Genomic DNA, 26292 nt, shown 5'->3' on the forward strand with positions numbered 1-26292 from the left:
CTGTCATTGCTGGATGAGATAATTTTTGGTTTTCCAGTACATCTGGGAATACACTTACATAATTTACAGTCAATAAATAGTCTGAAGAATAATCAAGAACAAATTATAAACTTTTCCCATAGCTGCTGTTTAAGAACAGTTCAGTAGAAAAAAATTAAACAAATTAGGATGATTTCCTAATTCTGTTTTCTGGTTCATAATGTGAAGCATCTGATTATAATAATTATATTTGATTACACAGACAAAAATATTATCATCTTAAGATTTATCAAGCTTCTGGAACTTGCATAGAAGAAATAAAAATATCTGTAGAAATTCTTAAAACTTCCATCTTGAGTAAAAATATAAATTAAGAGAATGTACACTCCTATCATCCCAGGGGAAGGCTCTGTCTACTTCCGAAGTATACCTCCCCTACTCTCTATACTTGTTACAAGAATGAGCAAGGAGAACCTAAAAACTGGTATTTTTCCAACACTGCGTTGATGTTTATCTTGACCTCAATCCACCCAGCTCCCACCAAGCCCCCAACCAGGGGAATGTCAGTTGGTCCAGAGGTATACTTGCCTATTCCCCTGCACCCATAGCACCTTGACACCCATACCACTGCTCTCCCATCCTTCTCCCGCCTCCACTTCATACTACTGCTTCCTTCTATTATCACAGTCCTAGACAAAATATTTGTAAAAACCAGCTGCTTAGTCCAGCACAGCCTGCTGATCTTGCTGTTGTGTTTTAACACCTGTCTGTATTTCCGGGCCTTTTAGGAAGCTGACAGTGATGACTGAGGAAGTTCTGGTTTCAGACAGATTTTAACAAGTCTTAAAGTAGAACAGCGTGAATGAGGGACTTTGACAGGCTGGAGAAATGGGCCAACAGGAACCTTACACAGTTCAACAAGGAGAAAGTGCGAAGTCCTGCACCTGGGGAGGAACAACCCCATGCACCGGTATATGCTGGGGGCCAACTGACAGGAAGGCAGCTTTGCAGAAAAGGACCTGGGGGTCCTGGTGGACACCAAGTTGAACATGAGCTAGCAATGTGCCCCTGCTGCAAAGAAGGCTAATGGTATCTTAGGCTGCATTAGGGGAAGAAAGCAGTCCTAAGGCTTCTCCCTGAGAAGCCAAGAAAAACCTAGTTTAAGCCAATTCCAACTATCCAAGCTCACTTTTAACCTCTCTTATATCCCCCTGGTCCTCTGTTCACCGACAAAATGCTGGCTCACATGATAGTTACTTCCCATCACCAATCATTACAGAAACTAGTACTTAACCTACCACCCATGCATAATTCCATGTTCCAGAAAAGCAAGGATTTAAACACCATCCTAAGTCTCTTCTTGACCTCCTGCTCTTATGTCAGACATTCATCCCTCTCCGTTTTTTTCAGATAACAGAGTCAGACACATCATTCATGAGCTACACATGAGCTAAGTGAGCTTGCATTACTCTTTCATTGACATACCTGAAATTTACACATCCCGTCAGAAAAGCCTGGAAATTCTGGATAATATTTATGAATTAATTATATCAAAGTTGCTGTATTATGAAATTACTCTGCATTTATAAATTTCTAGACAAGGCTCCTACTATCTCAAGAATAGACACAATGAAGAAACGTAGCCTTAAAGGCTATATTTTGACTGAATGGCTGGTAAATTTATTATATGGGCTGGAAGTGGGAGTATCGTATTTCTTCATATCTATCATCTGCTACAGTTTAAAGATAAACCAACATTCTGCAATATGACAAAAAACCATATGGGGTACAGGATATGTTTATAAATGGACTCATAAAGAAAAGAGAGACAGTAAAGTATAAATAGAAAGAAATCTTAGGCAGAAGAAGAGAAGAAATAGCCCATTTCATGACAAAAGCTTAGTTGTGAGGTGAAACAGTATCAGAAATTGTCAGCAAAACTAGAAGGCTCCAAGTTCATTTAATACACCTGCCACATAAACAAGATGCTAAATAATAGCATGTAGCATATACTGACAAAGTAATTGGTGTTTGTTAGCTGCCATTCTTCAACTAGTTGCTGTTTTAACAGATTGCTGACTGGGTTCACAGAGCCAATGGTTGTGCAGACCATAAAATGCAGTCAATGCAACAGGTCTGGGGCCAGGGCCAAACTTTTAAGCCAGCCTTTGTGTACCATCACCTGCAAAGCTCCAGTTCTCTCTGAGTTTTAAAAACCTGTGGGCTGATACATTACTGCAAATTTTAAGCCACTTCCTAAAGCAATTTAAAACTTTGCAGAAAAAAATCACTGCTTCAGTCCCTGTTTCCCAAGTGTGAGTCTGGATAATTATTGGTTGAGGACCACCAGGCACCAGTGGTATGCAGAAGGCTGTGGAATGGACAGTAATTCTTTGGAGTGGGAAGAAGACAGGCTGAGAAAATTCTCAAACAGAACAGTCTATGATGGATCAAAAATGAGAGTAATTTAAACAGACTAGCTTTAGTTTAGCTCGGTCTAACTGCATATAAAGATCACAAGCTTACCAACTATGTTAATACACTCTTCAGGCTGGGAAAGCAACAAGTTTTGGAATTTAAAGGCCAAAGCCAGAAACAAGAAAGGCAAGCCAGGTCAGGACTTCCAGCCTGTCAACCGTAACATACAGTGTGAACATATGATGAATAATTGAGAATTCATTATATTAACGGACTGTGATTCTTCCTCTCTCGCATGCATTAGAAATTTTCTTTAAACCTGCATGTTTCAATTTGAAATTTAGCAAGTGAGTCCAGTATCCACCCAGCCACAGTATGTTTATGAAGACAGTAAGCTTTTTCAGAATAAAGGAAAAAACTTTACTGGGAAAATATGCATTAGTTATCCAAGTGAGAAAAACTGTAACTATAAGCACTTACATATTTAACAGGCTCACTTAATTTCCTTTTTATATTAAGGCAAAGTCAATACACATGGGAATGTTCAATACCATTTAATGAAGAAATTACTCCTGTGCTAACCTGAGTACTACCATTTATTTCTACCTTTATTTTCTCATTCAGATTAAAAGCCTCAATAAATCCAGAAAAAATCCTCAGTCTTTTTTCCATAAAATCTTTCAAAAAGAAGAACCCAAAGTTTGAGGTAATTTTCATTACAAACATGCTATCAATATTTGCAGAGATACAAAAGCATACAAATCACATTGTTGCTAAAGGAGTTGTTTTGAAAATGTTTCAGAAAAACATTTTAAGTTTTATAGGATGACATTTAGTTTGCACTTCCCAGTTTCATAGGTCAGAAAGTCAGTTTGAAGTTTTTAAAATTTTCTTTCTTTCTTGGAGATGGTTGAACACCTGCCTGCCAATGGGAAGTAGTGAACTAATTCCTTGTTTTTCTTTGTTTGCACAGGCAGCTTTTGCTTTACCTGTTAAACTGTTTTTATCACAACCCACGAGTTTTTTCACTTTAACCCTTCTGATTCTCTCCCCTGTCCCACTGGGGAGAAGTGAGCAAGTGGCTGTGTGGTGCTTAGCTGCCAGCTGGGGTTAAACCATGACACAAGGTAATAATAGAAATAAAAAACAATTTCACAAAAATATTCCACTAATAAATCAAGATTAGAAAAATAGGAGAAAAGCTTTGCCCATATATATGAAACACTACTAACTCTTCATACAGATTACAGTTCTTGACTATACATTTAACAGCCCTCTATTTTAATGTTAAGCAAAGCCATAATTACATCTCAGAAGCCCGGAGTTCCTCACTTCCACTTGGGCATTTAAGTCAGAATTGCAGCATAGCTGATTATTTTGTTGAATGCTAAATACAGTTAGAGGAAGACTAGTACCAAGGAGTTACAGCAAGATTCAAATGAAACTGTTTGTAATCCCAGTTCTCTTTCGACCGCACATACGCACAAGAATAGAATCTGTCTTATGACTTACAAAAGTCGGTGTTCAGCATATAAGGAGGTTAAACTGAAAACTTCTATAGGTATATCATTTCTTACAGGTGACCATTTTCAAACATTTGAAATTGGTGAATATCAGAAGTACCTAGGAACTAGGCCCAGAGAAATATCAAGGGTTTTTCCATTTGAGAGGTACAGGCAATCCGTGTGTACGTGTAACTGCCACAGTCTCTGCCTGCTTATGTTTGACTGTTTCATTTCTATTACTGTCTTGTGTTAAAGCCAAAAAAATCCAGGGGAAAATGTAGGAAAGGTATACGTCCACTTCAATTACACCTATTCATCTGATAACTAGCACTAATAGCGTGCACCAAGTAGCCAAAATACTATTAGAGTGAGAACTTACAGATGTAGGTGTGATAGAATATATGAAAATCTAAAGAGAAAACATTTCTGTTGCTCTCTGGCTTACTTGGTAAATCACTTGAAAGCTTTATTTCTCATTGCTGATGAATCCTGACTCAGTGCTGAAGTTCTTCCAATAGCTTGAAGGCTACACTAAACACATTTATAAAAAGCACTGGTCTTTTAAAAAGATTTTTACAACTGCATTTAGCTACAAGCCTCTCAAGAGTTTGGGGTCTGTTGTGGGGTTTTTGGGGGTTGGTTTGTTTCCCAAGCATGAGACTCTGTTCATCAAGACAGGGCAGCAGCAGAAGGGTGTCCTTCCTATCTGTCACCTGTGAGAGATTGGTGGGAGGGAGCATTCCTTCTTTCAACAATGCTGACCATGACTTTCTCCCACTCATTCTCTGATACCCTATACCAAGCCCAGATCAGGCTAAACACCCATGTCTATCACCTGAGTTTGCAAAGCAGAAAAAACCCCACACAACAAAGTGGTAAATGAAGACGCCAAACACTTTTAGCTGCAGAGACAGAGATGGGCGCGATTGCATGAGGACTCTGATGGTAGATTTAACTGGGATAGTCTTTGTTAGATGTTGGCAGAAGTGGCTGGACAGTTTGGGTGTCACTTCTTAGCTCTCCCTCATGTACAGCCTAGCATATTAATATGAAATTAAATCAAATTACTTATATTGGTAAACTGGCCAGGGACCTGGGTGGTGGAAAAATGAAAAACATTCCTTTCAGCCCTTTCTGAGATGGGACAGTACCAGAGGAAATGGTAAAAATACTGGATTCTAAAGTGACTGGACAGATTAATGGAATAAAAACACATCTGGACATATAAAATACAAATTCTCAGGTTAAGAAAGTGCATGAACCATGAACTGTAACTGAGAGACTATTCCAGGACAGTGTCACTGCACGTTTGTTTTATTCATATACTCTTCATGGGGCATACCTTACTGGTCACAGCTGCAGGCGGGAGACTGGGAGAGATGGAGCTTCAGCATGATCCTGCACAAGCCTTTTATTTGCTGTCTTCCTTCCCCTCCTCTGATTTCATCTATACTTTCTTTTCATTAAGGTTCATACCATATCTAAATATGACCTTCGTATTATATGTAAATATTATGTTTCAGCAAAATCTAATGTAACTTCAACCGTGACTACACATAATAGATAATGTTATGAGGATTTAGTAAGAAGATAGGACAGACTGCAGTGATCAGGCACAGGGCTCGGTCAAATGGACTGACTAGCCCCATTTCATGTGTAACTGACCCCTTTTATATCCCTTTCTGTTTATTCTTCCTTTGTTCCCAGTGACTCCCTTCCCCTGCACATTGCCTCATCAGTTTGCATAATTCCACCAATCCCTCCTCCCAATATCCAGGACCCCCAAGGTCTGCATCCTTATCAGTTGCAAAGTCCAGGTTGGCCCCTCTTCAAAGTGATGCCTGCAGTTTCTTGATAGCCCATCAATTAGTGTAACTGACCAAGCTGGTGTCTTTGTGTTGTTTTGTCATTCTTGTCATTCTTGTTATTGTTTCTCTGTGAGGTCTGTGTCTCTGTATGTTTTGTTTATTGCCTCCCTTTTCCTTAGCATCCCATTTGACAAGGTCCTTGATCAGATAATCTTAGGGGAGCAGTTACTATCTTTCCACATAACCTTACAGGTACCTTGCGTGATTGCTCTGCATAATATAACAACACAGAATGATTTTTTAATACTTTTAAACTTTGCATGTGTGAATTCCTTACAAAAAACAACCCCTGGTTTTCAACCTCCTTCATTTAATCAAGAAATGAACACACACCATGAGAAAATACATATTGTAATGCAAATGGAAATATTTGCCTAACTATAAATATTAAACTGTTCACTTAAACTATTTATTCCAATGTCTATTAGCTTAATTCAACATTCATGCTGCATTAGATTTCCCAAATCTGCTCTGGGAAGAAAGCTGTACGAAGTATGTAGCACCTGGTTTAAAGTACCATTTGTTACATACACTAGATTTTACCCCAGAGTCTGACACTTTTTCTTGACACTGTATCATTTCAGTGCCCAACAGCCTACCAAAGAACTCCACCTTACATACAAATTTGGAAAACAAGTCTCTTCTCTTGGATGACTTCAAGGCTAGATGGTTCTTTCTTCCCCTTTAATATCTCTTGGACTTTGAATCTACTCCCTGGATCTCGATGGTCGCACCATCCCTTCTCATGGACCACTGCTGCACCCAGACTCACAGAAATCATCTGTAACAGGGGACCTGACCTCATGCTCCAGTAAATGGCAGAGAAGGAAACCCTTCTTGCTCAGTTGCAGCCTGTCTGCAGCAATCCCTGCAGCTACTTTGAAGCCCTAAATAAGGAAGCAAAAAGCATCTAGTTGACCATGCCAGTGCTGAGAGGACATTATCTTTTAGCAGGACCTGAAGGCAAATAGTCAGTGAAAAATCCAAGTGAAAGCAACGTTTTCCTCAAATATAAACAGCTCCACCTTTTCTATGTTAAGAAACATGTAAATATATGTCTAACCATATATATATACACACACACATGATTTCAACAACATCCTCAGCAGTATCTGTGATATTACTTCAGTAAGATATATTAGGGAAGTAAATATATATTTTACAAACTCAGCCTTTTCATTTTAAAATATTTTCTAAATGTCTGTCTACAAAACATAATAAATAAATAGGAAGCATCCAAACCATTTCAGATTAAAATGACATGATCCATAATTTGAATCATGGCAACAATAGCTAGAAGTATTTTAATGAAGAATTTTCCACAAAGACAGGAAAAAAAACCTGACCATATGTGAAACAAAGTAAGTAATTTTGCATACTAATTTCATCTTTCTGACAAAATTATAACAAGGAATAGTCATTCAGCTTTTATAGGAGCAATAACTACGACAGCTAAAATAATGGCTAGGTAAAACAATTATTGACACATTAACTTCTAGTTTTTTATATTCAACAAACCCAACGCAAACTAAACAAACTTAAAAATATTACTTTTTTTTTATTATTCGAAAATAAATGCATCATAGTCTTTCAGCGGTACAAAAATAGCTATAAAGCATTTCACATAGTGAAACGCATGGTAGGTTTACCAGAAGACAATCACCCATAGTGCCTAATGCTAGTATTACCAATGTGGTAGGAGCAAGGGAAAGATTCGCACAGCAAAGTAACTCTAAAAGTAGGAAATCACTTCTGAATTTGCTAGAAGACTACATAGCTACTTTCCCACAATGAACCAGCAGTCCAAAAGAATAACATAAAGTCTACATCAAAACTGGCCCAGCCCTAAGAAATTAGAGAAATACTAGAGCCTTTCAAAATGAGAGTGTGCAGGTCGGCATTTGGGACAAGTTTGTATTGAAAGTAAGTTCTTGGTGTTAACATATCCTCTTCCTATGTAATGAGGTGCATATGGACACTGTCAGACTGACAGGCAAGAATTCAGGTTGGTTACTTGCTAATATATAGCAAACAGAAAACACCAATCCATAAGGTCAGAGCTTATTCTTGCTCAATGTGTGATCACCCAGTGCTTCTTGCTGGATTTGAGTAAAAAGTGAAGACTTGACAGGAGGCACTGGCTCTGCTGAATGTTACCTTCCATTTACCAGCAAAACAGCAGGTTGCTAATGTCATTTAAGAGACTTCAGAACTGTCAGTGCTGAAGAAAGTGTGCCATTTAAATACCTACAATGCAGAGGCATTTAATCCTAAATAGTTGAGATACCGTGAACTGCAAAAAATGTGATAGGGAAGAATCCTGTGAGGAACTGCACTAATACAGAGAACCGCTGAAGGATGCTGGCTGAGCCGGTAAAAACATAATTGGTACCACTACAATATGAAGAAAAACCAAATAGGAAACTAGATAGTGGCTTAATGTTTTGCTTAGTATACATTTCAATGCTAAAGGAAGGTGGCCATACAAAATGCAAACAACAGAAGTATTTCTAGGGTGTCACAGTAAGACCATCACAGTGAAGATCACACTTCAATGTGCATTTGTAAGTTTCTGTGGAAGATTTAAATTAAATAATATCCTTGCAATAACACAGTTGTATATGCTAAGAAATGAGAAGAAATAACTGCTAATTTTAAAGTTGCATTTAAAATGTGACTCAGTAAAATCCTGATCTGGATATATCATTAAATCACTTGCCTTCTGTTTTCTAAATTTATTTTTCAAATACAAAATATTCTCTCAGAAAAAGCAGCAAAGGCCAATACAATTTAAAGGATCTAAAGGAAAATACTGGGATTTAAAATGGTGACAAGTCACACTTCAACTTATGCCAAATTAAAACAATTTTTTATAAAAATCATACACAACTGCCCTGCATAGTGATAAGATCTTTGTAAGGCCTTTGTATTTAACATTTGAAGGATAAAAATTATTTTCTCCATTGATATTTGCATTTATGTATAAACACTAAGACTATTGATCAACTGTTTTAAATATTTTCTCCTTATTCAAGGCAAAGTTGAATAGAAAATAAAGTTGAAAAGACAATAAATTACTAAGTAAAATACTGAACTAAAAAAAAAACCCTCTAAAAATCAGCTAACTAACTGCTTTGTTTTGGGAAATGTGTTTCCAAGCTCTACAAACATACCCATAAAATGAGTTCTGAACAAAACCGGGAGCTACCTTTGAAATTTTCAATTCATATCAGTTTAAGATATCACTCCCATTCCTCAAAGTAAATTGTTAATACACTTAACAGTACACAGGATACCTGTAAACCCAGTGTATAACTGCTGGGTTTGCATTAAAAAAAGAAAGTAAAAGTCAAGTACCTGATGAGACATCACATGTAAATACCAAACAAAGACATGCAGCCTATTCATTGGCCACATTTCTCACAACTGGAAGATTTTTTCCTTGACCTTTGGCAATATCTGGATATTCTGTAGGTTATCATAAGAAACAGCTACACTTCTTAAAAAAAAAGTTTTAGTTGCAATTAGTTCATTTTCCGAACAACACTGAGTTGTTTTCATTTGTAAAAGTATTTAACTATTTCTGAAGCCAAAACCAGATTTGAGCTTTCTTGAAATAAATAATTACTTCTCTACCAAACACTGTTATACTTAACAAATCCATTAAAATATCTTATCATTTGTCTTTCAGGTAATCATTTAAATAATTTTATGCACATGCTGCAACATAAAATGCTTCCAAAATACTGCATTTTACAAAAATCTGTACTTTTAAAATTTCCTTTAAAATCTGATGCATGTTATTGTATTTACCTACATATTTTGCTTAAAAAGACATGGTATTACTTCTTTAATCCTGCTGTTGACATACAAAAAACCTGCATGTTGACATACAAAAATCCTGCATGTTGACATACACTAGGTCCAAAAAATTAGTATGTATTATCCTCTCAGTTAAAGTGAAATGTTAAAATGAAATTATTTGTTCATAACCACAATGGTGAGTCATAGACAAAACTGTTCTAAGGGTTCTTGAAATTATTTACAGACTATGCACTGCTTTACTGTACACACACACACCAACCCAATGAAGTGACCAGATGAAGAACAGGAATGAGTGACAGTAGGGGACCAGAGAGATTACTGAAAATCAAACTAGTATTTTTTGAACATTGAATACATTTTTTTTCATTGCTTATCAGTCTTTGTATCAGTATCAGTAGCATTTCCTGTATGTTTGTAACATTTAAAATCCCTGTGTCATGGCACAGAAACCCAGCCAGGGTTGGGAACTGCACAAGCGCAAACCAAAAAGCCATTCCCGTTCCCAGTAGAAGCAAGCATTACTTCAGTATGCTTTAACTACACACATAGCTTGCTCAACAGAAAAGCAGAGGGACTGCAAATACTTCTTTTATAGATGCTAAGAAGAGGTTCACTTAAATGAGAATACTGCACATTGTCACAAAAGACAATGGTGATATGGCAGTAGAAACTCATTTTTATCTCTTCCTTGTCTGTGGAGATGACTAGTTTTGGTAGCAAAAAAGTGTTTTACACCAGAGTTAAAAAACTCTGTTTTAGGAGAGGATTTCAACAGTCATTTAACAGACTGATTCTGTAAGTGTTACAGTACACTGAATCTTGAATTGCTACTGGAGTCAGTTTTCATTACATTGTTTTCTTTTGACATTAAATTTCCAACCCATTACACTTCAGAAGCACACAACAGCCTTCTGAACTGAGAAACAGAGCTTACTGGTATAACTGTAAAAGGAAAGAAAAAGCTTAAATATTACAAAATACTGTAACTACTAAGCAATTGTTCACAGAGTATTTTGCAAAAAGCTAATAATAGTATGTTTTCTGTTGGTATCAGTTAAGAAGGCAACTTCTCCCAAATCTGACTCATACAGGCTTTTTATGTATTTGCAAAATCAATAAATGTTTGATATTTTCCATAACATGCATTTACAGAACCTCAAAACAGTCTAAAAAAGGTGATCATATTTGGAAAACTGGACCATTTCAGGAAGTGGTTTAAAAAAATCTAAATGATCTGCCTTCATTACCAACTGTGATGGAATAATTTCACATGTAGAACAGACAAACTACTGTCAAATGCTGATCTGCCAAAACAGGGATGGGTAGTTTGCAGTACAATCTCAGTTCCTCAAAAATTTCAAACATGCTTTGGTATTCTTCTGGCCTTAGCCCTTACACATCCTCATCTTCACAGGAAACACATGAAAAAGCCTTGAAAAAACTAACAAATTTAGTTGTGAAGCTGCTAATAGTGTAGCAGCTTGTTAACCACACTTAAGTGTCTCTCAAACAGTTGCCAAAATTTTAGAGAGTAGAAAAAGTATCTTGATTTACTCAAGAATTAAAAGTAGTCCCATCTGCAAAAAGCCCATTTTATGTCAACAGCTTCTATTCTATTCAAGATTCTGCAACACAGACAGTGCCCTAATACCTTACCCAAGTCAATGGGAAATAATGATATCCAGGATTTTCCAAAATCCAATGCTACTGACTCAAGTAGAAGCAATGATAGCACCTACAGTAAATTCATTACAATTTAAACCTCAACAAAGGTAACGAGCTGCTGACACATGCTAAAACAAGACTAGTTCGCTCTTGATCTCAAGAAAGTGAATGTGGTCTGTCTGGATCTAAAGAAAGCATCATAGAGTAATTTCATGGAAATCTTTTCAACTCGTTTTGAAATGAAAACAAAGGTACCAAAGTATACAGCAATTACCTCTAGTATACCCCCATTTAAGGAAAACCAACGTTTTAAACGGCAATTTTTAAGAAGAAAGGTTGAGTCACACAACACGGAAAGTGTGAGCTATTTTCTCTCACGGACAAGGAGACAGTTAAATACAGAGATTAAAGAGCCAGTAAAGGTAATTGAAATGAAACCTAACACTATAACCTAGCATGTTAACTGTATAATTATGTATAATTCAGGAAAGAGTTAAACTGCCTCAACGGCACAATATGAAAACTCTTTTAAGGCTATCTTTCAGCCACAGCTAGTAAGACAGACCATAAAGAGATTGTCTCTGCTCTGACCTCCTATGCCTCTTACCTATTTTTTCTTTCTTCTATACCTTTCACTGGATCCCTAGATTTCTCTGCTTAATGTCTTTAGTACTGCAATCTTCCAGTTTTTCTGTAGAAATAGTGAGGATTTCTCTTCTGGTTTTCCTTCTTAGTCCCGGTATCTAAGAGAGAGTCCCATGCGTGAAAGAATATTTCATGCCTAGATTTTTTTCTGATAATTACTAATAAAAATAATACTTTACTAAAAACACTGGCATACTTTCATTATGATCAATTCTAAAGGTCTTATCAGTCTCAGCTCACACTTAAATATTCTTTAAAAATCACAATGATTTATTCTGGTTAACTAATTCTGGGCAGATCTCTGCTGGTCACCTTTCCAAACAGCCTACTACCTTGCTCCATCTGCACGAGAGGAACATGTACTTTGAATATAATAGAGAAGAGCTGTGCTTCTGAAATATCAAGCTAAGAGCCTATAAATGGCTGCAAAGAAAGTTCAAATGGGACCATGGAATTTCAGAAAACATCAGTCAGAAGAGGTTCACTTCCTACAGGGAATGATAGTAAGAACAGGCTGTAATTGCTGGCTACTATTGTTTCTAATCAGAGGACCACTAAGTGCCTGTAATTGCTGCCAGCTGCTCAGCAGAGGTCAAAAAGGCAAACTGAATGTTAGGAATTATTAAGACAGAAATAATAGAACAAAATAAAGAAAAATGTTTTGCCACTGGTTGTGTATATAGCACCTGCAGAAGAATGTTCAAAGGTACAGAATGACTTGCATACAAACAATAACTACATGGCAGCCACCAACCTGTGTTTCCCCAGATCCTCCTTTTTGCCTTAATGGAAGATGTGCATGATGTTTGTAACATCAACCAGCTCCCTCATCACCCTTAGGTGCATCCAATTTGGTCCCATAGATTTCTGTATGTTCAGTACACTTCAGTGCTTCTTTAGTCTATCTTCTACTGCAGGTAATGTTCCATTTCCTCAGGCTGTGCTACCGGGCAAAGGGACCTAGGAGGCCTGGGAGCAGATGGAAAAAAACCAAAACCCAAACAAAACAGTGCAAAGAAGGCATTGAGGCCTTTTCCATATCCTTTGTCACAAGGTCCCTTGCTCCCCTGAACAGTGGGCCCACAGTTTCCTTGGTTTTCCTTTTGCTGACCATGCACTTACAGAAGTCCTTCTTGTTACCCTTCACATCCCTTGCTAGTTTCAGCTGCAGCAGATCCCTGTATATAAGACTATTCATACCCTATGCTCTGGGTATCTGCTTTTGGTGAATGTTCAAGACAGGATCTTGGGTGAGATGGAGCTTTCTTTATGCCCCAGTACAATAACTGTTAAGTTTTTATGCTCCAGGACACTCCAAAGAGTTAGTACACACACTTGTCTCCCAGGAACTAATGAAGTAAGCTGCTTTCAACTCAGACCCATTAGTCAGAAAGGAAATGCCCACCAAAATAGTTTAAAAGACTCCATGTTAAAAAAATGCAGTTTTCTCCTTACCCATTTAATTAGGGAGTTTCCACAAATGGTAACAGAAACTAGGACTATATGAAATACAATTTTCCTGCAGAACTCTCTGAGTGGTGAAATTCCTCTCCTTTCCTCCACAAGGATTGATGCAAGTTGGGAAAAGGGGAAGTCTCTGTCACAACAAGAGAGTGAACAAAGGTTAAAAAAATGAAAGTCTGGAGCTTAACATAGCTATTAGAGAAATAATTCTATTCTTTCTTGGTGGGTAAATTCAGTTACAAAGAAAAAAATTATTCAAGGACTATTTCAGAAGCTATCTCCTTTACAATGTTTTGTCATACCTGAACATGACCGCATGCATTCAACTGAGGCTGAGATAGTCCTGATGGCAATTTTGAAATTGGTGTAGCACAGAAGAAAAGGTTTGCTCCTGATGTAATTCTGAACATGTGTATCTATACTGATTGCAAAATCACAACTCTGAGCAACAGCATTACCTTTTCTCTGGTGGTCAGGAAAAAAAATTGGTACCATAGATCCACAAGAGGAGAATCTTCACCCTTTCCACCAAAATGATGCCTTCTTTTTCTATGTAGCCTTTCTTTCTTGCCATTTGCATATGATTACAGCATTTTTTCAACTTTTTTTTGTTAATTTTCTTGATTTCTGGATGAGTTAGACATATGGATTAAAAAGTTGCTGGAGTACAGTGGCCATTCTCCCAGACTGTGAAAATGTTTCAGTAGGTCATATTTGCACTACAGACCACTTGAACCACTTCCCTTTAAAGAAATCTTTGTATGTTTATTCGGGAAGAAGGGGGGAAATTGACTGGAATGTGACTAGCTAAGCAGGGATTATAGAACAGCATGCTTTAGTTAATAATTTTCTTTACATTTCAAATGAAAATTAAGAATTTTCCTGCTATTCCATTTGAACAGAAAAGCAACATCTAGTTTTGAGACAAAGAAAGTTTGACACCATATGTGACATTAAGGAGACAGGCTTTAAAAACCTCAGAGGCCTTTATAAACAGTCAGAGATACTTTAAAATTCAGAAAGATCTCTGAAACCTAATTTTTTGTACATGTGACAAACATTAAAAGCACATATGGAAATGTAAAGAAACATTCATCATAATACTGTTAAGGTTCATCAAAGAACTTTTAGAAATAAAACTACATGGGAAGTTACTTCAAAACTGCTTGAATTTCTACTGAAAACACACACAAGCAGTAATTTTGTTTTCATATTCGCTTAGCTTAAATGTTTTTCATTTATAAATTACAATAGTGGCAGAGCTCTACCTTAGGGAAAAGAACACAACCCTATTCCAGAAATGTGCATACATTATATATGTAAATATACAGCTTTCTACTGTCTTACAGATGCCCATGTTTGTCTATATCTATCTGCAGTCCTACATTACTTTTGGAGGCCAGAACCATCTATGTCCTGTCCTTGTACAATGCCCACAGTTACAGGGTTTTGGTCCACAAATGACAGTAATATAGACAATTAATTAAATAATGAATGTAATTTGCTTGATTTTTTCCTGTTTGAGGAATGTAAGGAATGACCTGGAGTTGACTTGTGGTGATGACAATGCAAGTTAAATACAGGTAGGTATGAGAAGTGCAACTGGTATGCAAATGGACATTCAAAATGTAACCTCTTTTAAAAGGGCATCCAGAACAGTACTAAAAATGCAGTGACAGCCTTTCAAAGACATTTTTTCTGCCTGCCAGATTGTCTAAAATCCTCAGTGGAGGATGCAGAAAACTAACAAATACTTGTATGGAGACCTGGGGTCAGCACCTGTGACATTTTTATTAACAGTAACAAAAGCAATGGTATACCAGCTGGTATTTCAGACTGTACAACACTCCAGGTTTAGAATCTTAGAGAAACTGCCAAAGACAGCGAACATGGTAATGAAATACTCAGGTAAGGTTGACAATATACAAGTGAATAGATCTAAGTTTTGAGGCTGATCAAAGAGAGCACATTCAGCAGTTTCTAAGGTAATATATTTATTTGTATCTTTAATTAGATCTTCCTTAAGAAATAGTTTTCACTGTTATTTTCCAGCATGTATAAACGTTTATGTAAGGATTTTACCTATTAAAAATAAGTTTATGCAATTATCTTCTCCCAGGGGAGACAATTCAATATACAAGGAAAATTTAGTTCTTCCTTAGGGAAGAAAAAAGCCTAGTTCATTTCCAAGATTGTGACAGTTTGGATAAATACACTCCAAATAAATTATTGGTTAAAAAATGAAACAAAGGAGAAGAGTAAATGAAGTTCCACAGGGATCTGTGTAAGAACTCAGGCTGTTTAATATACGTTCATAAATGACCTGAAAAAGGGGGTGAACAGTAAGGTAACATGTTTGCTTATGTTTGCTTATGCTAGGAAGTTATTAAGGTAGTAATGCTAAGAGCTGACTGTGAAGAATTTCAGAAGGCTTTTATAGACCAAGTGGCTGGAAAATGGTAAATGAAATGTGGTGTCAATAGATGTAAATGATACACAGGGGGAAAACCATACATAGATACATATATTAAAAATGACAGGTTCTGAGCTCATCATTTTCACTCAGGAGCTGATCGTGGCATTATGTTAGATCCTGGCATCAGTTCCATGGAAACATGGATTCAGTGCTTAGGAACAGTCAAAAAAACCCCAAATCAAATTGTTAGAAAATACTGGGAAAGGAATAGATAACACACTTCTGCCACTGTACAAATTTAGGGTTTGTCTGTACCTTGCATACCTTGTAAAGCACTGGTATTGTCACTTGGAGTAGAATATTTACTGGAATAACTTAAGGAAGAAATACAAAGAAAGCAAGAAGGGTGATCAAAGGTATGGAATGGTTTCCACAGAAGATACTGTGTAGCCTGGGACCATACACTCTGGCTGAGGAATGGCTGAACGGAGGCATAATACAGGTCTACACATCAGGAAGAGCAGGGAGAAGATGGGAATGACTATTCACTCCTTCATCAAAAACAAGAACAAAAAGCTAGAGGCAGACAAGCTCAGGAAGTTAAACCCCCCCCCCCCCCGCACACAAAACCACCAAAACCAAACAGGAAGTGTTTCTTCATGCAACAGGAAGCAGACCTGTGAAATTCCTTGTCAAAAGACATTGTGGATACAAGAAGCTGATATAAGCTCAAGGCAAAATTGGATGTGCAACTGAAAGAGAAATCCACTGAGAATTAAAAAAAAGGCAAAAAAATATATTAATGAACAGGGTCAGGAAATACCTTCAACTGAAAAAGGTGAAAAGCTGGGAAAGTATTGAGGGAGTATCACATGTGCTTGGCCTGTTCTTACGCTTCCAGTCTGTCTGTGGTCCCTCTCAGATATAGAGTACTCGGCAAAATGGGTCCTTCATTTCAGTCAGCGCAGCTATCCTTATGTGTTTAATGTCACGCTGTAGCCTAATAAAATAATTGTTTCTTATTTAGACAAAAACTCACTTCACTTCTATACCTCAATTCAATCTATTAAGTGGAGGAATTTTTGCTAATTCCCTTCTTCAGCAGCTAGATATAGTTTAATGTTTTTTTCAGGAAAAAACACCCCATCTCTTCCTGACCTCCCCACATGTGTCATTTTACATCTAGGAACACCAATTCTACTTGTAGTACCTAGTCAGCACCAATATTGACACATTTTGGAACAGCACATCTCAGGAAAATTGTGGATTAGTTGGAAAGAATCCAAAGAAAAGCATCAGGAAGAGAGTGAAGCAGTGGAAAATACTGCTGAGGAGAGCTTGTGAAGACTTCATCTCTGAAAGCTATTAAAAACAAAACATCTTTCAGAAACAACATGAAAATAGTTGATTCTGCCTAGGGACAAGAAGAACATCTAGCTCGTGAATCCCCTTATTGTTAAAGATTAAGAGAATATTAGGGGAAAGTATAATATTCCTTTCTCTTTTTCTTATACTCCTCTCTCAGCACCTGCTCATGGACTCTACCAGAAACAGGATAGTGGACTAGGTGGACCTTTGGTCTGGCCAAGTACAACTATTCCTCTGCTCTTAACAGGATTTCCTTTTGAGGTACTTTTTGATAATATTTTTCCATGGGTTAATGATGTCATAGGCTACTTTTAAAATCATTCAGTTACAAGAGGAAGGTGGACCAGGAAACGAGAAAATCTGGGAAGAGAGAAAAAGGAAAATTGCCTTTCACTGACAAAGACCTTATACCAATGTTCTGTTCTTGCAATGAAGGGAATAGTTACCTTTGCAAGATGCAAAAAGTACTCCAAAGATAGGAAGATTTGAAAGTTTCAGCAAACTTGGTCCTCCATTGATTATAAGATCTTTACGTAAAAGGTTCTGTTTTACAAGGAATATTCAGATTTAGACTCTGATGTTTAAGTCCAGAAATGGTTCTTAAATAATGGCACCATATTGTTTTTGTTAAGTTGATAAGAGAAATCTTTCAGCTGCGGAGTTATTTGCACTACAACAGTCTGAGAGAGAAAAAACATGAGGGGAATAAATTCCTTACAATCCCAATATGAACAACAAATATTGCCAGATCCAACAAAAAAGGAAAGCAGACTTTCTGATGAGGAGACTGAAGAAGGTGTTGAATTACGTAAGTTAAACAGAGAACAAATTTTGTGAGAATTGTAAATAATGAAGAAGGCAAGTCACTGATAAACACAGAGCTGGAACATTTGGTAAATTGAGTGAAGCAGACAATGTGCATTGAAATAGATGAGCTGAAAAAAAATGTAAGAACAGCAAACTACAAATTTTTCTTACAGGTTGGGCAGACACTATTCTCAAAAACAAAGACTTTGAAAATGACAAATTACTTAAGGTTTATGCTCAGTGGATAACTGATTGGAGCTCTATGCCCAAAAATATTTAATAAAGCATATGGGTAGTTCAATTCTAATGCTCAAGTTTAAGAAAGAAGTAGAAATGTTGGAGACAGTTCAGAAAGGAATCACAGGTTTAAATAAAGTATTGAAAAATATGCCTTACAGTGGCAGACACCAGGATAATAACTTGTTCAATTTATCAAAACAAAAAGGAGCAATTTGATCATGTTAACTGTGAGAATGCGGGACTTTTTCACCTGACAGGAAAAGACCTCACAAAATCTAGTGGCATAAAGCTACAGTTGCCCAGATTTCACCTTGGGAGAGAATTTACTATTTACTCAACTATTTACTCCAGGATAGTTCTGGAACTTTTCTTATGTGCAGTTCAGAGCATCAAGATTAGAAGCCTGAATTTCTTGGAGTCAATGCAGAGAGTGTCAATTCACTCCAGAGTGGCAATTCAAAGTGCGTAAATTCAATGCCTAAATACACTTCCCTACTTTGCACCGCACAGCAGTAGCCACAAACACAGACAAAAAGCAAGGATGATTGAGCATTTGAACAAATTGTTAACAGTTGTATGGGATTCTTTTTAATATGATTCTTTTTAATATTATTTTTAAGCCAACATTATAGGATTTTTCTACCCTAAAAAAATAAAAAAGGAGAAGGAGCTCTAATTAACCCCACCTATTGGGAAGTTTTATGATTTTTATCATCCAGAATGTCAGACTAGATGTTCCCATGAGCCCTCTTGGCCTTCAAATCTATGACTCTACAACTTACTAAGCAGGAAAACCAAATGAAGTTCACAAACGAGCACATGGCATTTTATTATAACATATTTTACTATGTGACTATGTGACTATGTTCACAGACAAGGAGTTGTTAGAAAGCAAACACGCTCTTTCTGCTACAGTTAAATGGCGGTAGATCACAAGCCATTCAACCCAAATATTTTTTTTACAATGTAGTTAAGATTACATCTTACTGAAATCTTATGAGGCCAGTTTCTAAAAGATGTGGGCAAGAAGCTGCATTATCAACCCTTATGAAGCTAAACCAGTAAACTATAGGTTTTAGTCCCCCTGCAATGGATCTGTGTAATTCCTGCTCACTCTACGGGCAATTAGGCTCACTCAAAGGGAACAGTAAGATTTTTGTCTTTTCAGCTACCCATAATAGCTGGTGGCAGGCTCTTGAGGAGAAATAGCAGGATATAAAACTGGCATGTATTGATGGCAGCTCGCTCATCAAGATCACAGCATAGCTGTTGCAGTTTACTACAACACCTAGATTAAAAGAAACTAGGAAGAGCCTCAACAAGGAGCAGCCTACACCCAGAGTGTTCAATGTCACAGTTCTAAGTAAAGGTCCTTTGATGAATTCCCTGTATTCTGAAAATTAAGAGTTTGTTACCACCTTCTTTTCTCCTTGCTTAAACCTGCTGTCAATCCATAAAACAGCTTTCTTTCCTATGTCTAACAACTAATTTGTCTGAAGTCTTTCCTAAGGTCTTTGCTGATTTTTTTTTTGAAAATGGGAGTTCAAAAATCAATGTATTCACATGTTTCTAATTCTTTCGAAGAACACATATATTTGTGAAGAGAACTTTCCCTTTATGAAAACCAGATCGGTTCCTTCTTATTTTTCAGTCTTCCAATGAAGACAGACCTACCAGCATGTAGTTCCCAAGGTATTCCCTAAAGCACTTTTTAAAAAGAATTATGCTAGACTTGTGACCTTCCATTCCTCTGTCACCATGGCTGATTTAAATGGTAAGTTACACACTACAGTAGGTAATGCAGCAATTTTGTATTTTAATGTCTTTGGAACTCTTACACAAGTATTAACTGGCTCAGGGATCGTAATTCTATTCAATTTTTCAATTTGTTTCAAACAAGCTTCATAGTGACACTTCAGTTTGGCAGAAGTTTTTCAGGCTACCCTCTTTCGTGTTTTAAAGACTATTCTGAATTTTTATGATATTACAAGTTTCTCATAAAAATATTTTTGTACTGTATTACTGCAAGTTTCCAAATATTTCCTCACTGGGGCATGACTTCCATTTTCTGAAGGATGCCCTAATAGCTTCCTTCAGTTGTCTGTTTAAACATGTCAGTGTTTTTCCTGTTCTTTTAGACTCTTGGTACTTCATCTTTAAAATAGGGATAATAATTATGTGCTTATGTTGCAAGGTTATTTGTGAAGATGTATTTATGAGGCTCCATACTTAATTCTGAAGTAATGAAGACTATAAAAAGATCACAATAGAATTACCTGAAGTCAGAATATCTCTGAATTTCAAACAACTCCTAAGACTAAGATTTGGGGGAAAATATTTTAAATCAGTTTAATTTATTTTCAATATAAAGTAGAGATGTCATCTCCATTTTTACTTGCAGCTTCTGTGAACTCAAAATGCTCTAAACTACTCATTAAGCTTACAAAAAATGTGGATGCCAGTGATGCAGTTATTACAGGTAAAACTGTTAAGTCCCTATGTATTTTGTTCTCCAGTTCAAAAAACCATTTTTATCAGTAAGTAGTTATGAATATTTAACATATCATTGCTAATTCAAAATAACACGTTGTAAATATGTAAAATGTTACACAGTTTCCATATCTGTTTTATCAAAAGCTGACAACAGCTTGGGGAACTAAACAGACCAGCTGATTCACATCTTGTTATCCTGGTATCCACATGCTCACCCTTACCACCACAGTAAACATACATACGTCAGGGCTTCTTGTCCCTGAATGGTGAGCTACCTTGCATTTATCAAAAAGCAGGATTCTACCTATGGACAACACCCTGGAGCAGATGCAGAACCATAGCTTAATACCTCATGTAAAGAGCATATTCCTAAAGACTGTACTGTTTTTGTGTCTATTTATCTGCCAGTTCCACTGTCCCCCCCCTAACTCCTTCTTGTCCAATTTCAACCCAATTTGATTATGGCAATGTGAAAATAGCACCTGGGTACAGGACTGAGACCTTATTAGCATCCCTTCCGAAAATTTAAAAAAAAAAAAAGAAAAGAAAAAAGAAAAAAAGCAGAGTGCTCAGCCCTTATCCATTCTGTGGGGAATAATCATTCAGCACTCACGCAGCTCTGAACTCAGGAGACGCTGCCTTCTGTCCAGTCATATATATATATATATGGGTTTTAGGCAGCAGATGAGACTGCTTTGAGTAACATTTATGGAAAGGAACATCAGACACTACTATTGGCTTGCTATAGAAGGTATAGGGAGGAGATGAGAATATTGTCAGCAGGCTTAAGGGACAGAACATGGACCTGAAAATGTTGTGATGCAGCTGCTGATGGGAGGACAATGTGGCATTTTCAACAACTACAACAAAAAAGAGTTCTTGCAACTTCTATTAAACTTGTGGAACTCATTGCCGAAGGATATTATGGATGTTGAAATGGGCTCAAGAGACAACTGAATGAGGCACAGACATGAAACTCAAGAGACACAGAAAAGCTATCCTTTGAGGGTTACTACAACGACAAAACCACATCGAGTTTAGAAGCTTCCTGCAGGTAAAAATAATTGAAAGCTGAGACACTATTCATGGTGAGTACCACATATGACTTCTGTATGCAGATACCTAAGGAAAATTAAGAGAAGGGAAATCCTGGAGACAGGATACTGCGTTAGATGAGAGCCGTTGGACTGATTTGCTATAGCTGTTCTTAAGCAGTGGAAAAGTTAAGCGAGGGTATTGAGGATATTGGGGATAGGAAATGGAGCTGAAGTTATTTTAGTAAGCAAATGCCAAGAATGGTATTACAATAATTCAAGCATTATCATGTAATTATATCTTTGGACAGAGGTTCAGTGGGATTTTGGTGATCTGTAAGTGTAAGTAATTCTTCAGAGTCATTAACCCCCACTTCCTAGTGGATCTGTTTGCACTGAAAGGCCAGTATCTCCCCTGGCATATTCCACCAAACACGGAGGAGGTTATAGCACCAACCATTGCTCTGTTCCAACATTGTGCTGGTGAAAGAGAAAAGTACTGCCAACCGAGGGGTTGGGACAGGGATCCCCTCAGTACGTGCACGTAGTGCCACTGCCACAGCATGAAGGAGGAGTGGAGTCAAAGATAGGCAGGGGCAGAAGCAAAGGAGGGCCAGGCAGGGCTAAAATGGCACAGACCAAACCAGGTGTCAGTTGTGCAGAAAGAGGCATGAAAATATTATAGATGCATCAAAATTATTAAACCCTAATTTCATATTTTTAGTATTGTATTTCAATACCACTTAGAACTGCTTTCCTGCCGTAGTATGGTATGAGTATATAATCCTTAACTTCAGGCAACAAGACGAGCTTTGCCTGTAATGCACAAAACCTTTTTCTTTCTACTTATTTTGTTTACTCCACAGAAAAAGAAAAAAAAGAAAAATCTTGTACTGAAAAAAAGCATTTTCAAGAACATTATCTGTGCACTCAGCCATTCTGGATAAGCACCTGCATTAACTATATTTGGACAAATACATTAAAACTGGTTTAAAACAAACACATTTTCCTGGCTGAAGTTCATGACACTTTTCCACTAAAAGAGTTAAAAATAAACATTTTTTGCAATTTCTTATAAGCATGGCTTGTTAAAAATAGGCTTAAACCACTCTCTTAAAGTAGGGCAGAGAAATGAGAACAGTCCCAACTGAATAATCAGAATGAAACTTTAACTGGAGTGTCAAGATCCTGTGCACTGAAAAGAGCTCATCATCTCCACAAGCTGGCAAAGTGTCCCTGGACTCACCAGTCTTCAGCTTTACAAACCCTACAAAACTGAATAGCCACATAAGAAAGTTTTAAAATCGGCAATCTTAAGGTTCACGCATAATCACCAAGAAGCAAAGTTACTTTACCAGTAACAAAGTTGCTGGATTTGGGGAAAATTGTAGAGGGTTTCAACATATAATGCGTAGATACGCACATCTACATACTTCACTTCAAAAGAAGTGTTCATTTGTTCTTAAGGTTAACAGAAACTTCATTTATTTTGAAATCTTTTGTCTTTAATTCAGAACTGTTGCCAGGTATAAGGCAGAAGGATGCAAAACATGACGGAAGCAGGGGCACACATCTTACAATCTCTCAGGAAAACTCTTTGTGTTATTTTATACTCCACATGCAAGTAAGTCAGTCTGAAGCGTATGAAAGCACTCTGAATGAAAAACAGATACAAGTAACTGTTATGACTCCCATTTAACATATGGAGGGAAAGAAAGATTAAGTCATTTGCTGAGAGCAAGGGACTACAGAATTAGATACAGTCCACCAGACTTCATCAATTCAAATAATATATAAAAAAAATATACACACCTTATCCAGAGAGAAAACTGCAAACAAGTAAAAAATGCTAATTGTTTTTTGTGAAAAGAGCTCTGTTTTCCTTATTTCCTTAGAGAATTTTCCCATTTATTATCAAATCAAACAGACTATACAGTGCATGTTCTACCTTTTCTCCCACACACTATAAAATCACAATTGTCATTACCTGGATTTTTTTTCTTGTCTTATAATGATAGGGTGTACACTTCTTGAGAAGTTTGCAAGGGTCACCCCAAAATAAACATTAAAAGATTTCTCAACTGTTTTTGTTAATTACTTTTTCCATGGAAATAAGATTTTCATGGGGTGGTTTTGTCTTTTAAAAATAGTGGCTTGTGATCTTTGAGCCCCCATTAAAACAGGTGTTTAAAACACTAGAACTCCAGCAGCTGAAGTGCTTTATTTGTGAAACTGTATGTGGAGAGGTACTTCTCAGCCGTCATACCAGCATTTTTCAAGGAAAGTATCCAATTCCATTATGTGACCTCATTGTTTCTATTAACTATTTTAAATGCCTGTATGAAGGCATATTTCTCCTACAAACTGCAACTGCTTTATTTTCTAGCTTGTCATGGTAGATTTCAAAGAACATACTACCTGTTATATACAGTCACATTACTGCAATTTCAAACTAAATAAACTGTATATACAAAAGTATAGTAACCAAACCAAAACCATGTAATTTAAAACCTTATCAACTGAAATACCGCAGTCTAGTCATCCAAAAAATTAAAGGCATGCATAAGTAATGAAAATAACATAAATAATTTTTTCTCTGTCTTTTCAGGTAAGTGATCCATTTGCTTAGCCTTTACTTTCAGGTGATAAAAAATCTTGAAAAGTCCATTCAAATAAGTTCAAGTAACTTCGTGGCTCATATTTTCAAATAAAGTCCCGAGAATCATTATCAAGGCATAAACCAATCAACCTGTTATCATTTTATCTTGCAATTAAATCAAATGAGTTTGAGTTTTATATTTGAGTCTATTTTATCAGAAAGTAATCTACTTACGAATGAACCTTCCCTTGGAGACTAGAAACATTTTGTGCCTTAGGAGACAACGTAAAACCCAGGAGTGATTCAGCTGCTTAGTTATAGCTGACTGGTGCCATTTCAGTTTCTCTAGAGTATTTATCTGATATATCTCTATGGGGCTGACAGATATGACACTTCTGGACTGGCAGCAGGAAACCTGACAAGATACTCGACAGTGCCTGTAATGGTACTAAACACTTAGTTTTAGGTACTTGAATTGCTCTATCACTTTGGCAAGCTCCAGATTTGCTGCTCTGTCCCATACTCCACACTTTTGTTTATCTGAAGTACTTCGTCTCCCAGACGGTATATTGGGATTCTCAGTTCCCATGGATTCTTTTTGTTGGGCTTTGGCAAAGAAGCTTAAAGTGCACGGAAGCTTTTGTGGAACTGTTTGCGAGGTGGCACAACCAATTCCTATTATTTTTTTAATTACAAAACTGTTTGATCTATTCTTCCTTCCCCTCACCCCCTAGGCACATGCCACACAGAATCCAGCCTTCCACTCATTTTGCCCACAAACAGCCAAGTGACTCATTTTCCCATAGCCTACCCAGAACTTTCCAGGCGTGACAGACAATCATCTCTTCACATCTGTATAAGGTTTGAGAGTCACTGCGTCTCCCTGACACACACAGAGTCCGCATATTGCCGTTCCCGCTATGCTGTACTGCCCAGGTAAATTACAGCACTCCCCCTCTCACCACTTCCCTCCCTCATCTCACAGGGCATTAGCTCAGAGCATCTCCTGCTTGCAGAATATGAATACTCACAACTGGCTAGCATCTCCCCTAAACCATCCCAATGTACTCACAGGGTCTGGGTGTCCGCCGGCAGGCTGGGAATGAAGTGGATGTCCCTGCAAGTGATTTTGTAGTCATCCCAGTCGGAACACTCGCAGAAGGCTGAGGGACACCTCTCTGTGCCCTGGCTGCACAGCACCAGCACCAGCAGCAACGGGAAGGCTACCGGGAGGCACAGCATCTTCCGCCGCCCGCTCCCGCTCTGCCCCTCGCTTCTCCGAGGGGAAGGGAGAAGACACCGGAGCTGCAGGGGCAGACGACGCTGCCCCACCGGGAGAAGCTGCTCGGGAAAGGCGGCACCTTTGCTGGACAACGCCGCCTCCTCCCTAAGGGGGGACAGGAGAGGTCTCAGCAAACCTCTCCTCGGGCAGGCTCCGTCTCCTCGCCTCGGCCCCCGCGCCCACCCCGCCGGCCATCCCTCCCTGCTGCTCCCCGCCCCACACGGACCTGGCCCCCCTGCTCCTCGGCACCCCTCCCGCGGGGTCCCCCCGGGCCTATCCCCCACAGCGCCCGCGCCCCAGCGCTCGGTGGGGCAGCGCCGCAGCGCCGAGCCCGGCCGCGCCGTCCGGGACCCCGCCACCCGGGCAACGCCGCTCCCCGCGCTCCCGTCCGCGGCCGGCGGGTCCCAGCGCAGCCGCGGGGCCGCCTGCCGAGGGCGGCCGGGACTGCGCGGGGCGAGCGGGCTCCCTGCCCAGCCGAGCCGGGGCGGGCGGCCGGGCGAGAGCTGCCAGGTACGAAGCTGGGCGCCGGCTCCCTGCCGGCAGCGGGACGGGCCCGCCGAGCCGTTTTCAAAGGCGGCGGCGCGACGTCCTACCCCGAACATTTCTTCTAGCATCTTTGCAGAAGGGAGGAGGGAGGGTCTCTGTAAGCACAACACTAACTCACCTGTAAAAGCAGTGAAGTTG

The 26292-nt window shown here is 38.2% G+C and overlaps 1 protein-coding gene across 1 annotated transcript in view; it reads right to left on the minus strand.

Annotated features, from left to right (window-relative positions):
• The window catches only part of TSHR (thyroid stimulating hormone receptor), a 69576-nt gene extending 44008 nt beyond the window's left edge, over window positions 1-25568 (minus strand). Inside the window, exon 1 of the mRNA XM_059819716.1 lies at window positions 25399-25568. Within this exon, the coding sequence (XP_059675699.1) occupies window positions 25399-25568 (170 nt within the window). The remainder of the gene's footprint in view (window positions 1-25398) is intronic.
• Window positions 25569-26292: the final 724 nt, after the last annotated feature.

This window comes from Gavia stellata, chromosome 7 (genome assembly GCF_030936135.1).
Source record: "Gavia stellata isolate bGavSte3 chromosome 7, bGavSte3.hap2, whole genome shotgun sequence".
NCBI classification, from domain to species: Eukaryota; Metazoa; Chordata; class Aves; order Gaviiformes; family Gaviidae; genus Gavia; species Gavia stellata.